The 14,520-nt window shown below is 45.2% G+C and overlaps 1 protein-coding gene across 1 annotated transcript in view; it reads left to right on the top strand.

The window, feature by feature from the left end:
- Positions 1 to 14,520, top strand: part of LOC116521763 (vomeronasal type-2 receptor 26-like) — a gene marked incomplete at its 3' end in the record, with an annotated part of 44,747 nt that overhangs the window by 14,961 nt on the left and 15,266 nt on the right. The window contains exons 4-6 of the mRNA XM_032236421.1: positions 7,783 to 7,934; positions 9,041 to 9,215; positions 11,013 to 11,864. Coding sequence (XP_032092312.1) covers positions 7,783 to 7,934; positions 9,041 to 9,215; positions 11,013 to 11,864 — 1,179 coding nt within the window. The remainder of the gene's footprint in view (positions 1 to 7,782; positions 7,935 to 9,040; positions 9,216 to 11,012; positions 11,865 to 14,520) is intronic.

Below are 14,520 nucleotides of genomic sequence, written 5' to 3'. Positions count from 1 at the left end.
ACAGCAACAGCTAGAAAAATTGAAAGATATGAGGCACGAATCATCCAATATAAACAAAATCAGCAATATCAATCAGACCAACAGCATTTTTTCAAAGTCTTAATGTGAATGGTGACACCAAAAGTGAAAAACCAGAAAAGCAGGCCATGGTTGAATTCTGGAAAGAACTGTGAGAAAATGCAAAGGACTACAATAAGGAAGCAAAGTGGATACATGACTTTGAGAAAATCATTGGCAACAAGCAAATGCAAGTGTTAGAAATAACAACTGAGATGGTCAAAAATCGAGTAAAAAAAGTAAAGAATTGGACAATTGCATGATTTCTGGCTCAAATATCTGACCAGTTTACATGCCATATTGGCCAGGCAACTGAATGAAATTTTACAAAATGGTCAAATTGATGAATGGTTGACAACTGGAAAAACAAACTTGATTCAGAAGGATGCAACTAAAGGAACAATATCTGAAAACTACAGACCAATAACATGCTTGCCAACAACCTTCAAGTTATTCACAGGCATTATTGAAGATAACATGATGGATTATTTGGAAACAAATGACATCTTGCCAGTAGAGCAAAAGGGCAACAAAAGAAGGAGGAGGGCACAAAAGATCAGCTCCTAATTGATAAAATGATATTAGAAAATTGTAAGAACAGAAAAACGAACTTGAATATGGTCTGGATTGATTACAAAAAGGCATTTGACTCATTGCCACATAGTTGGATCATAAAATGCTTAGAAACAACTGGCATTAGCAAAAATATTACATCCTTTACTGAAAAGGCGATGAAACAATGGAGAACTGAGTTGGCAGTAGGGAATGAGATCTACGGAATGGTTAATATCAAGCGAGGAATTTTCCAGGGTGATTCACTTTCATCATCGCAATGATCCCACTATCAGTAATCTTTAAAAAAATGAAATTAGGCTACCAAACAGCCAAAGAAGCTGAAAAAAAAATTGCATTTACTATATATGGATGATTTGAAACTCTATGGAAAGTCAGAAATAGAAATCCAATCACTGACAAATACAGTCCGAGTATTCAGCACCTATATTACAATGCAGTTTGGCATGGAAAAATGTGCCATTGTATCCATAAAAATGGGCAAAATCACTACATGTGAGGGAATTGAAATGCCCAATGGCCAACTAATTAAATGCAATGAAAATGAAGCCTACAGATATTTAGGCATTCTGCAGTTGGATAACATCAAGCATGGAGAAGTGAAAACTATTGTCAGGGGAGAGTACACCAACAGAGTTAGGAAAATTTTGAAATCTAAATTGAACAGTGGAAATACAATCAAGGCCATAAATACCTGGGCAATACCAGTTATAAGATACACAGCTGGTTTAGTTAACTGGACACAAGCTGATTTGGACATTTTGGACCGAAAAACCAGGAAACTAATTTCATTTCATTCATTTCATTTCATTTATTATATTTATATGTTGCCCTTTTCCCCCGAAGGGGACTCAGGGCGGCTAACAAATCAAATCAGGGAAGGGGGGGTACAGAAAAAAGTAAAAAATAAATGATACATAACAATACATAATTTAAAAACACACAACAGTCATACCACTCAAGACGGGGGCAACAGCTCTTTAGCCCCAGGCCTGTCGGAACAGCCAGGTTTTAACGGCTTTGCAGAAGGCCTGGAGGGTGGTGAGGGTTCGAATCTCCATGGGGAGTTCATTCCAAAGGGTCGGAGCAGCCACAGAGAAGGCTCTCCTCCGGGTAGTCGTCAGTCGACACTGGCCGGCGGATGAAATTCGGAGGAGGCCCAATCTGTGGGATCTAATCGGTCTAGCGGAGGTGATTGGCAGCAGGCGGTCTCTCAAGTACCCAGGTCCAATACCATGAAGGGCTTTATAAGTGACGACTGGCACCTTGAAGCGTATCCGAGACCAATAGGCAGCCAGTGCAGCTCGCGGAGGATAGGTGTTACGTGGGTGAACCGAGGTGCACCCACGATCGCTCGCGCGGCTGCATTCTGGACAAGCTGAAGACTCCAAATGCTCTTCAAGGGCTGCCCCATGTAGAGCACATTGCAGTAGTCCAGTCTAGAGGTCACAAGGGCATGAGTGACTGTTGTGAGGGCCTCCCGGTTCAGGTAGGGACGCAACTGGTGCACCAGGCAGACCTGGACAAATGCCCCCCTGGTCACAGCCGACAAGTGGTGTTTAAAAGTCAGCTGTGGGTCCAGAAGGACTCCCAAATTGTGAACCCTGTCTGAGGGGCGTACTGTTTGACCCCCCAGCCTGAGAGATGGAAAACTTGGCCAATTAGTAGGAGGGAAACACACCAGCCACTCGGTCTTATCCGGATTGAGAACAAGCTTGTTAACCCCCATCCAGTCCCTAACAGCCTCGAGGCACTGGCACATCACATCAACTGCTTCATTGAGTTGGCACGGGGCGGACAGATACAGCTGTGTATCGTCCGCATACTAATGGTATTTTATCCCGTGCTGTCGAATGATCTCACCCAGCGGCTTCATGTAGATGTTAAACAGGAGAGGGGACAGGACCGAACCCCGCGGCACCCAATAATTGAGGGGCCAAGGGGTCGATCTCTGCCCTCCGACCAACACCGACTGCGACCTGTCCGAGAGGTAAGAGGAGAACCACCGTAGGACAGTGCCTCCCACCCCCACCTCCCGCAGTCGTCGCAGAAGGATACCATGGTCGATGGTATCGAAAGCAGCTGAGAGGTCAAGAAGCACTAGGACGGAGGCATAACCTCCATCCCTGGCTCTCCAGAGATCATCGATCAATGCGACCAAAGCAGTTTCCATGCTGTAGCCAGGCCTAAATCCCAACTGGAAGGGATCTAGATAATCGGTTTCCTCCAAGGACCGCCGGAGCTGAAAGGCCACCACTTTCTCAACAACCTTCCCCACAAAGGGGAGGTTGGAGACTGGACGATAGTTGTTTAACACGGCTGGATCCAAAGATGGCTTCTTCAGAAGGGGTCTCACCACCGCCGCCTTTAGAGCGGGGGGAAAGAGCCCCTCCTGAAGGGAGGTGGTAACAACCGCCTGGATCCAGCCCCGTGTCACCTCCCTGCTGTTAGCGACCAGCCAGGAGGGGCACAGGTCCAGTACACATGTGGAGGCACTTGCAGCTCCCATGGCCTTGTCCACGTCCTCAGGGGTAACAGCTTGAAAATCAATCCAGTGATGTCCTTCTAGATTCTCCCCTGGTGCCTCGGCTGGCTCTGCGCAATTGGAGTCCAGGTCCATCCGAAGCCGAGCTACTTTATCCGCGAGAAATTGGACGTAATCCTCAGCTCTGCCCTGCAAAGGATAGCTCGTATCCCTCCTATTTAGGAGGGAATGGGTTATCCTGAACAGGGCGGCTGGGCGCGACTCAGCGGAAGCAATCAGAGAGGCAATGTGTCTTCTTTTAGTCGTCCTAATTGCCCGAAGATAGGCTCTGATGCTGGATGTTAAAAGCGCTCAGTCTGACTCGGACTTACTGGATCTCCATCGTTGCTCTAGGCGTCTCTTTCGGCGCTTCATCTCCCGGAGTTCCTCAGTAAACCAAGGGGCCCTCCTGGATCCACTGCCTCAGATCAGCCGTAAAGGCGCAATCCGGTTAAGAGCCCCTGCCGCTGCTGAATTCCAAGCAGCAACCAGAGTCTCTGCCGGACTGTAGGCGAGGGTATCAGGAACAACCCCAAGCTCCGTCTGAAAGCCCAAAGGGTCCATAAGTCGCCTGGGGTGGAACCACCTAATCGGTTCCTCCTCCCTACAGTGGGGGTTTGGTCTCCGAAAGTCAAGCCTCAGTAGGTAGTGGTCTGACCATGACAGGGGTAAGGTCTCACTACCCCTCAAACCAAGATCACAACTCCACTGCTCCGAGAGGAATACGAGATCGAGCATGTGACCCACCGAGTGAGTCGGGCCCCAGATTACTTGGGTCAAGCCCATGGCTGTCATGGAAGCCATGAACTCCTGCACTCCATCAGAGTGTTCACCGAGCGAAGGGAGATTGAAATCCCCCAGAACCATAAGCCTGGGGAACTCAATTGCCAGCTTAGCTACTGACTCGAGGAGCGAGGGGAGGGCTGCTGCAATGCTGTTGGGAGGCAGGTACGTTAACAGCAGGCCCACTTGACCCTTGAGGTTCAACTTCACCAGCAAGGACTCACACCCGACAAGCTCCGGAGCAGGGATCCTACGAGGTACTAGAGTCTCTCGGATAACAATAGCCACACCTCCACCCCTTCCCTGGGATCGCAGCTGATGTAGCACCTGAAAACCCTCTGGGCACATCTCAGTGAGGGGGACTCCTCCCTCTGGACCCAGCCATGTTTCAGTAATATATGCCAGGTCTGCCCTCTCGTCTAAGATTAAGTCCCGGACGAGGGGAGCCTTGTGAACTACAGACCTGGCATTTAGCGACAGCAGCCTGAGACCAGGGTCCTGATTACTCACGCCATCTGGCCTTGGAGTGGGACTCATAGGGCCGGAAGGAGGGATCTCTGTAACGTAGCGAGCCCTCCTTCCCCGGTAATGGCCAGCCCTAAAGTCCCCACCATATCTGCCCTTCCCTGTGAAGACTGTAATGCTCCGGCCCACTCCCGTGTCCGTAATCCCTCCACCCACCCCCATAGCCCCCGCGTTTCCCGACAGGCCCGTCGAATCAGTCATCCTACGGCTGGGATTAAGCCCAGGCCCCCCTGACACTTCTGCAGAGCAATCAGTGCAGGGGGTACTCGGTTGCGGTCCCAGCCTGCTCAAACAACACAGTCACATCACCAATCACTCCCCACTAACAGTTTAAAAACACAAAAGTTACAATAATAATAGGAATTAAAAAGTGGGCACACCCATCTACAATCAAACCATACACACCTCATTCATAAAATGTGGAGAAACTAAAAATGTGCAGATCTTAAGTGAAACAAACAAAGATGGAGAGGGGGGGGGAGAGGTACTCCGCTCCTGTCCCTTCCTATAGCAATTAAATTGACCAAAATGGTTGAAAACCCAGCCACAATCCACAGATGGTATACAGAGGGGGAGGATAACATTTCCCCCTCTAGTAAAGCTGAAAAAGGTCCCAAATGTCTAAGAAAGTAATGTGAAACCGGGAGTCCTCCTACGCACAGATGTTTAAAGGCCCAGCTGGAAAAGGGCCAAATGGCCAACGGGGGAGATAAACTGAGGCTCCCCACTGTCAATAACAGGCAGTAGAAAAAACTCTTCAAGTCCACCAAGGGAAAAATCCACCCAAACAGGGCTCTGAAGAAGACGATGATAAAGTTGATACAAAGGCTTCCGTATCCTCCAAACCTGGTTAATCTGCAAGCTGCCCGTATTGCCTCTGTGGGGGGGGGGGGGAAGTCCGTTCACAGTCTCTGTGGGGGGGAAGAGGGGGGGAGCAGTTCGTATGCTTCTTCCCCAGCACCTCCCCGGGCTCAAAACAAAGCACAGCAGTTCTTTCGGTTGCAAGCCGCCCGTACTGTCTCTGTGCCTCCATGAGGGGGGGAAGGCCATTCACAGTCTCTGTGGGGGGGGAAGAGGGGGGAGCCGATCGTAATCTCTCGCTGCCACTCACTGCCACTCCAAACAGTTGCTCTGTCTGGGGCTGTCCAGGAAGGCTTCTCGTTAATAATCACCGTTCCCTGCTCCTCTCAAGTTCTTCTTTCCAGGCGTAGCTCCTCCGGCATCAAATTGCAACAGAACTCGGGTTATCAGCCAAGTTGTTTGTTCTTCACGCCCGAGCGAAAAGCTCAAGCAGCCATCTTCCTCCTAATGACAATGCATTACAGTTTACATCCATGTGGTGATACTGATAGATTATACCTGCCCCAAAAATCAGATGGCAGAGGATTATTACAAGTGAAGCAAATAGTTGAAGAAGAAAAACATGCACTGGCTGATTATTTAAAAGAAAGTCAAGAACATCTATTAATCGAAGTAAAGAACAAAAATCTATTGAAGGCCCAACAGATGAAACAAGAATACAGAAAAGATGTGATAAAATGAAGAATGGAGAGTTGGCAGAACAAAGCATTGCATGGCCAATTTCTGGAAAAAATAAAAGATAAATTGGACAGTGAAAAAACTTGGTTATGGTTTACAACAGGTACATTAAAGAAAGAAACAGAGTCACTAATCCTGGCTGCACAAGAATAAGCTATCTGCACAAATGCCATTAAGGCCAAAATCAAAAAATCCTCTGATGATGCCAAATGCAGACTTTGCAAAGAAGCTGATGAAACTGTTGATCACATACTCAGCTGCTGTAAAAAAAATTGCGCAGACTGATTATAAATTGCGGCACAATTCAGTAGCACAAATGATCCATTGGAATTTGTGCAAAAATTATAATATTAAAACAACAACAAACTGGTGGGAAGTCTGAAAAAGTCACTGAAAATCAGATGGTCAAGTTCTTGTGGGATTTCCCTGTACAAACGGACAAAATACTGGCGCATAATACACCAGACATCACAGTGGTTGAGAAAAATAAGGTCACAATCATAGACATCGCAATACCAGGTGATAGCAGGGTCGCTGAGAAGTAACATGAAAAAATCGCAAAATACCAGGATTTAAAAATCGAAATTCAATGACTATGGCACAAACCAGCAGTGGTAATTCCAGTGGTAATTAGCACACTGAGTGCTATTCCAAAAGCACTGGAATTACATTTAAAACAGTTAAAAATTGACAAAATCACCATCAGTCAAATGCAAAAAGCGCACTGCTTGGATCTGCACGCATATTACGAAAATACGTTATGACGTCCTAGGCACCTGGATGGGGCCCGACTAGTAATAAATGCCAAATCTGGCAAAACAACTGGCCACTGATACAATTGTATAATAACAACAATAACAACAACAATAATAATAATTGCTGTTGTTGTTTTTGTTGTTGTTATTATTTTTCTCTGTTGTTTTGCAACTAAAGTCCATACTGGAGAATAATTCTGTAGGTGTCTAACCACACGGCCAAATAAAGTATTCTATTATTCTATTCTATTCTATTCTATTCTATTCTATTCTATTCTATTCCACTCCACTCCACTCCACTCCACTCCACTCCACTCCACTCCACTCTATTCTGTTTCTCCTTAAAGCAAATATCCCTTCTTATATCCTTAAAGCCTTGTCATTCAGTCTTGGTTTAAAAGAATCCCATCAATAACTAACAGAAACCACAGCATGCATATTTTCATCCCAATAAATTCATTTGTTACTTTCTCTTTATTTTTATTTTTTTAAGTTGATCTTTGATCTTCTCAAATAATGACCCAGAGATTCATCTTATTTTCTTTTTGTCTCCTTTCAAGAACAGTTTTTTGCCCATCCAAAAATTGATAACTTTGAATTATAACTTGATCTATCACTATATTTCAACCAAAACTCATCTTTGCGATGAGTAATATATATCCCATTGAGAGTGCATAAATACTGTCTTTGTGATACTATAGAGAATTTATAATTGTGCTGTCAGGAACATCTGCCATCCACTTATCAAATTAGTCCTATTAATTCCTATTTTCAAGTCCCTAGAGATTCTAATGCAACTATATTAAAATGGTCATTTATAACCTCCAAGCCATTTCTCCATCCTAGAGCATATCTTTTACATGATAAAAATTTCATATTTGTGCATAGATCCCGTGATGCTGATGGAGACTTGGATATTCTAGGAATGTGTGATTGATGTCTTAATAATCATACTTTCATACAAAAATGATGATATTTATGGTCTTTCTGCTACTGCCACAAACAGTATGCTTGCTCTCTAATGAGAAATGTTACATTGGTGAACCACTTCCTATCCTTCACAAGTATATTAAACCAGGAAATTTCATCTTTAGTGGCATTATGTCTCAGATTTACCTCCCTTCTGAGCAAATCACATTTACCAGGCATCCTTCTGAAGATCTGAATGCTGAAGCTATGTAAGAAATTACTGTTAATTAATAACACCAAATGTTCAGGAACTTTTTAAGACTTGTTGAGTTCTAGGGACATAAACTCACAATGAGACACCTTTCCTTCTCACCATGTCCCCTGTCAATGGCTTTTAAAGACAAGAAGCTTTTCAATGGGACTGAAGTGGAATGGAACATTTTGAAACAATTCTTCGAATTAATATTGGAATCTGATGGATAGGTTTTACTGCTTTGAATGAAAATGCTGATTCTTAATTTTTTTAAAGTAATGAACTATATATTTTATACTTCTCATCTCATTTTGTAGGGTCCAATAATTTTTTTGCAAAGAAGGGGGGGTGAGATTTTCATTTTCTACCAGTGGCATCAATCATTAAAATTCTTTTGTCCCCTCAACATTTTTGACCACTTACATTATTGTTCAAAAAATAATAATTTCTATTGTCCCATAATACTAAATCATGGAGGGAGGGGAAACTGAAGAAGGACAAGGAAAAAGAAGGAGAAAGAAGTAGAAGGAGGAGGAAGGAAGGAGGAGGAGGAAGAAGAAGAAGAAGAAGAAGAAGAAAGTAGAGCAGCTGTAATCCTGAATATCAGCAGTCTGAACTGCATCAAGCTAATCTAGTATATATTTATTTTTGTTTTAATTTAGCAGATAACTGTGTGATCTGTCAAATGTAGTTTGACCTTTGATTAATACCTATTCATGATATGCCATACATTTTAATATAGTAAACTGTGAACAATTTATCTCCACAATTAACTACATATTTATTTCAGTCAATACTCTGCATAAAATGTTTATCTCAGCATTCTAATTATGTGTACTTGGTTTTAAAGTTTGGTGTTGTAAAGTAAATGACTCTTCTTCCTCCTCCTTCATCTACCCCTTATTCTTATCCCCTTTTCAGTGCAAGGTAAAAAGAAAAGTATTATTTTATAATGTTATTTTCTCACTAGCAAATGTATTCCTAGATAATTCAGAATTCTCCTCATAGGTTACTAACTCATAATTATCAGCACATCCTGGCATTGGCTTTTGCAATAAAGGAGATCAATGAACATCCCTCCATTTTATTGAATAATACCCTTGGCTTCCACATTTATAACAGCCATTTCAGTGCAAGCTGGACCATCCATGCCTCACTGCAAGTTCTTTCCTTACAAAGATTCATACCTAACTACAACTGTGACAGCCAGAAGAATTTGGTAGCAGTTATTGGGGGCCCAAGTGCTAACATTTTTTTACACATGGCACTTATTCTCTGCTTGTACAAGATTCCACAGGTAAGATGATGTTAAGAAAGTGGGAATGAATTTAGATCTCTTGGTCTGTTTAGACACAGACATTAGCTTGAAAGAGATGAAGACATTTTGACCTACAGATTGTATACTTCAAAGCAAAGCAAAGCAAACCAAATCTTTATTGTCAATGCACAACATTGTACAATGAAACTGAATGAGCCTCCCTTGGTGCAACACAAACACAAAATACATCTCAATAACTCAATACATGAAAGAAATAGAATCCCTAAACCCAAATAACTAATAACTAAAAGACATTCCCATATCAGTGGTGGGCTTCTACCAGTTTGGACCGGTTTGGTCAAACTGGTCGTGGTTTGGCAGCCTGGATTGTGGGAACTGGCAGTGACTCAGGCATGCCAAGCACCTGAACTGGGTGGTGCCATAGGCACTGCCATCTTGTTTTTTGCTTCTGTGCATACACAATCATTTTTATTGCCCTGTGCATGCACACATAGCATGCATCAAGCATGCACACAATACGCCCATGAGCAAACCGGTAATAGTGCCTGCCAGAACTCACCCCTGTGTTTTATGTATGTAACATGCTATTACATTACATCGGTATGAACATGTTGCAAGTTGCGCTGGCCCTGAAAGTCTATCATATTAAACCTAATTGGGGTGTTACGTTGTGTTCAGAAGTCTGACAGCCCACAGATAAAAGCTGTTTTTCAGCCGATTCATTTGGCTGGCTATGCTTTATATCTCCTGCCTGATGGGGGTGAATCATTCCTGAGGATTTCCCTCACTCTGTTGAGGCAGCGGGTGCTGGCGATTTCATCAAGTGATGTCAGGGGACAGCCCATAATTTTTTGTGCTGTGCTCATCACCCTCTGTAATGCCTTTTTATCTGCGGCTGTCAAGCCAGCATACCATATTGTAACACAATATGTAAAGATGCTTTCTATCATAGATTGGTAAAAGAAAGTCATCAGTTGTTGTTCCACCTTATTTTTCTGCAAGACCCTAAGGAAATTGAGTTTTTGTTGAGCCTTCCTGACCACCTGGATTGTGTTACTTTTCCAGGTGGCATCATGGCTAAGGTGGACTCCCAGAAATTGGAAAGAGGAGATCCTCTACAGCCAGAGGTGGATTGCTCCCGGTTTGGTCCAGATTGAGCGAACCAATAGTGGTGGTAGCAAAAGGCTCTGCCCACCTGCCTAGTGTGCACAAGCACGAGCGAACCAGAAGTACGGGGATCTGCATCCCACCTCTACACACAGAACCCTCCTTGATGTAGAGTGGGGCAGGTTCCTCTCTCTGCTTCCAGAAGTCTATCACCATCTCCTTTGTCTTACTGGTGTTTGGGATGCAAATTGTTTTCTGAGCACCATGTGGATAACTTCAGACTTCTTTTCCGTATGCTAATTCATCTCCTCCTGTAATAAGATCCAGTATGGTGGTAGCATCATATTATTATCATGTTAGGTGAATCAGAAGATATGCAGTCATAAATCTTGGAGATATACTTGAAGAGCTGTGGTGGTGCAGTTGTTAGACTGCAGTATTGCAGGTTAACTCTGTGCACTGCTAGGAGTTTGATCCTGACTGGTTCAAGGTGGACTCAGGCTTCCATCTTTCTGAGGTCAGTAAAATGAGATTGTTGCGGGGAGGGATTATGCTGACTCTGTAAACCACTTAGAGAGGACTGTAATGCATTATGAAGCAGTATATAACACTGTGTGCTATTGCTATTGCTACTGAAAGCACATAGCTGACCAAAAAAGAGCTACAATCTCAGAGACTTAACTGCTCTTTTCTTTCATTTCTTTTGAGATGGCATATGGATCTGCTGCAGTGATGAATAAGAAAATGCAGGATGCTGTCTTTTACCAGATGTTCCCAAAAGGGGATTATCAATACAAAGGGATTCTACAATTGCTGCTTCATTTTCATTGGATCTGGATCGGTGTGATCACTCTAGATGATGATAATGCAGAAACCTTTGTACAAAATGTGCTTCCTACCTATTCCCAAAAAGGCATATGCTTTGAGTTTATAGAAAAGTTGCCTCAATTAACTTATCTTACTGGCTTTGATCAGATGTTTGAAGAAGGCTTTGGAACTTTAAACATTCTCATGGAGAAAACTGCTACTATTTGGTTCATCCATGGAGAAATTCATACCATGATGATTTTGAGACTGCTGCTCCATCTCTCAACATTTGGAGATAGGCCAGTAGTGATTAAGAATAAAGTCTTGATTATGACAGCCCAGATGGACTTCACTTCTTTACCCATTCAAAGAAATTCAGGGATATATTTCCTCCATGGCGCTATGTCATTTGCAGTTCAATCAAAGGAAGTTCTAGGTTTCCAGCAATTTGTTCAGATCAGAAACCCTGTTTCAGAAAAAGAAGATGGCTTCATTAGGACTTTCTGGGAACAGGCATTTCTTTGTTCATTCTCTGAAAAAGATCCACAGAATGAGAAGCTATGCACTGGAAAAGAAAAGCTGAAATCCCTTCCTGAATCTGTTTATGAAATGAGCATGACAGGCCACAGCTACAGCATCTATAATGCTGTCTATACAGTGGCACATGCTTTGCGTGACATGCTTTCATCCACATTGCAAGACAGAACAATGATGATTAACGGGAGGATCAATTTCAATCAATATCCATATCAAGTAATTACTTTGTTATAATCATGTAAAATCAAAGTTTGGGCAGGATATGGGCAGTTTCTAAATTGATATGGAGAGAAGAAGGGAGGAGGGGAGAGAAATTTGCATACAATATCTTTGCAGCATTTATGCAAAGTGACTGAACTAATAAAAGGCCCTTTTCCTGAGGCTCTCCAGAGGCTTTTCTCTCAAGTATTGGGCCAGAAAATTTATTAAACCTGCAATGAGTAATGTACAATAGTGCATTGACTCGAATCTTTGGCTGCCAACTTATTTTGACATGGTAACTGAGGGGTTCCTGTGGGACGCCAGCGTTCGGGCTCTCCAGGGAGGCGGCTGTTTGAGGAGGGGGCTGCCCTTGAGCGGCTCTGGGACGTTGCCTCCCCTGGCGTGGTTTTTCTCGTCGGCCCTTTGGAATCAGCTGGGAAGCGGCGGTGGCGGCTCTGTACAAGGGGCGGCGGCTTCGGCCCCGCTGCTTGAGAGGTGCCGAATTTCTTCTCTGGCCGGGCAACACCGAGGGGTCGACCTGTGCCCCGAAGAGGGGGTGCGGAGCCCAGGAGAGATGCCTGGTCCGGACTGGGAGACAGAGGAACTGGTTTCCTGTCCCCACCGCAACTCTGCTGACTCCCCCCCCCCCCGTATCCTGGCGTGGCATTTCTCTTCCATCTCGCCACTGTTCCTGCGGGGCTTTGCATTGTCTGACTGTTTGCCTGTTTGGACTGGGACTGCTTGGATTGGGACTGGAACTTTGGAAATTCAACGACGGGCCCTCTGTGGCGGCCAGTACTACCAGCTGCTGCCACTGCCTCAGGAGTGCTGTGCTGACCAGTATTATTGCTATTTACTGAGTCACCTTACATCAGGCACTATTACTCCAGAGAGGCAGCGTGCTGGGAGCTTGGACTCCCCCCAGTGGCCACTATTGGTGCCTTTCACATCTCTTTGCCGTTGTTCTGTCATCTTTACCATCTTCTCAATTGGCACATACCCATCCTGCCTACAATCGCAGTTGTCAGAGTTTTACACCTACGAACAAACTATACCGGCTCAATCAGCATCACCCCTTGCTGCCACAGTGACATTACTCCGGCCACCCAGACCCTACGCTTTGCTACACTTTTGGCAACCCGGATTCAACACCCTTGGCAGCCCTTTTAACCATCTAGACTTCTGGGACTTTTTGACCTTATTAGAGGGGGGAAACGCCACCCCCCCCTCTGTATACCCTCAGTGGATTGGAGCTGGGCTCGTAACTATCTTATCAACTAATTGCCATAGGAAGGGAGAGGAGTGGAATACCTCTCCCCTCCTCCTTCTCATACTGCTATACATTACAACTGCGCAATTTTTAACTGGTATGGTGAGTGTATGAGATTTGCTTGTGATTGAATGAATGGCCCACTTTTTATTATTCCATTACCGTTGTATTTTATGTGTTTTAACTATTACGCCCTATGAGTCCCACTCCAAGGCCAGATGGCGCGAGTAATCAGGACCCTAGTCTCAGGCTGTTGTCGCTAAATGCCAGGTCTGTAGTTCATAAGGCTCCCCTCGTCCGGGACTTAATTTTAGACGAGAGGGCAGACCTGGCATGTATTACTGAAACCTGGCTGGGCCCGGAGGGAGGAGTCCCCCTCGTAGAGATGTGCCCAGAAGGTTTTCAGGTGCTTCATCAGCCGAGAGCCCAGGGAAGGGGTGGAGGTGTGACTATTGTTATCCGAGAGTCTCTAGTACCTCGTAGGATCCCTGCTCCGGAGCTTGTCGGGTGTGAGTCCCTGCTGGTGAAGTTGGACCTCAAGGGTCAAGTGGGTTTGCTGTTAACGTACCTGCCTCCCAACAGCATTGCAGCAGCCCTCCCCTCGCTCCTCGAGTCGGTAGCCGAGCTGGCAATTGAGTTCCCCAGGCTTATGGTTCTGGGGGATTTCAATTTGCCTTTGCTCGGTGAACACTCTGATGGAGCGCAGGAGTTCATGGCTTCCATGACAGCCATGGGCTTGACCCAGGTAATTCGGGGCCCAACCCATTCAGCAGGTCACACGCTCGACCTCGTATTCCTCTTGGAGCAGTGGACTTGTGATCTTGGTCTGAGGGGTAATGAGATCATACCCCTGTTGTGGTCAGACCATTGCCTACTGAGGCTTGACTTTCAGAGGCCAAACCTCCGCTGTAGGGAGGAGGAACCGACCAGATGGTTCCACCCCAGGCGACTTATGGACCCCTTGAGGTTCCAGACGGAGCTTGGGGCTATTCCTGATACTCTCGCCCACAGTCCAGTGGAGACCCTGGTTGCTGCCTGGAACTCGGCAGCGACGGGGTCCCTTGACCGGATTGCGCCACTACGGCCACTCCAAGGCTGTGGATCCAGGAGGCCCCCTTGGTTCACTGAGGAACTCCAGGAGAGGAAGCGCTGGAAGAGACGCCTAGAGCACTCGTGGAGATCCAACAAATCCGAATCGAGCCAAGCACTTTTAACATCGTGCATCAAGGATTACATCAGGGCAATTAGGACAGCAAAAAGATCTTATATTGCCACCTTGATTGCCTCCGCCGAGTCGTGCCCAGCCGCCCTGTTTAGGATAACCCGTTCCCTCCTAAATAGGAGGGATACGGGGGACCCCTTGCAGGGTAGGGCTGAAGAGTACGTCCAGTTCTTGGAGGA

This window comes from Thamnophis elegans, chromosome Z (genome assembly GCF_009769535.1).
Source record: "Thamnophis elegans isolate rThaEle1 chromosome Z, rThaEle1.pri, whole genome shotgun sequence".
NCBI lineage: Eukaryota > Metazoa > Chordata > Lepidosauria > Squamata > Colubridae > Thamnophis > Thamnophis elegans.
Note: the sequence above shows the minus strand (reverse complement) of the source record. Positions and strands in the feature narration are given on the sequence as shown.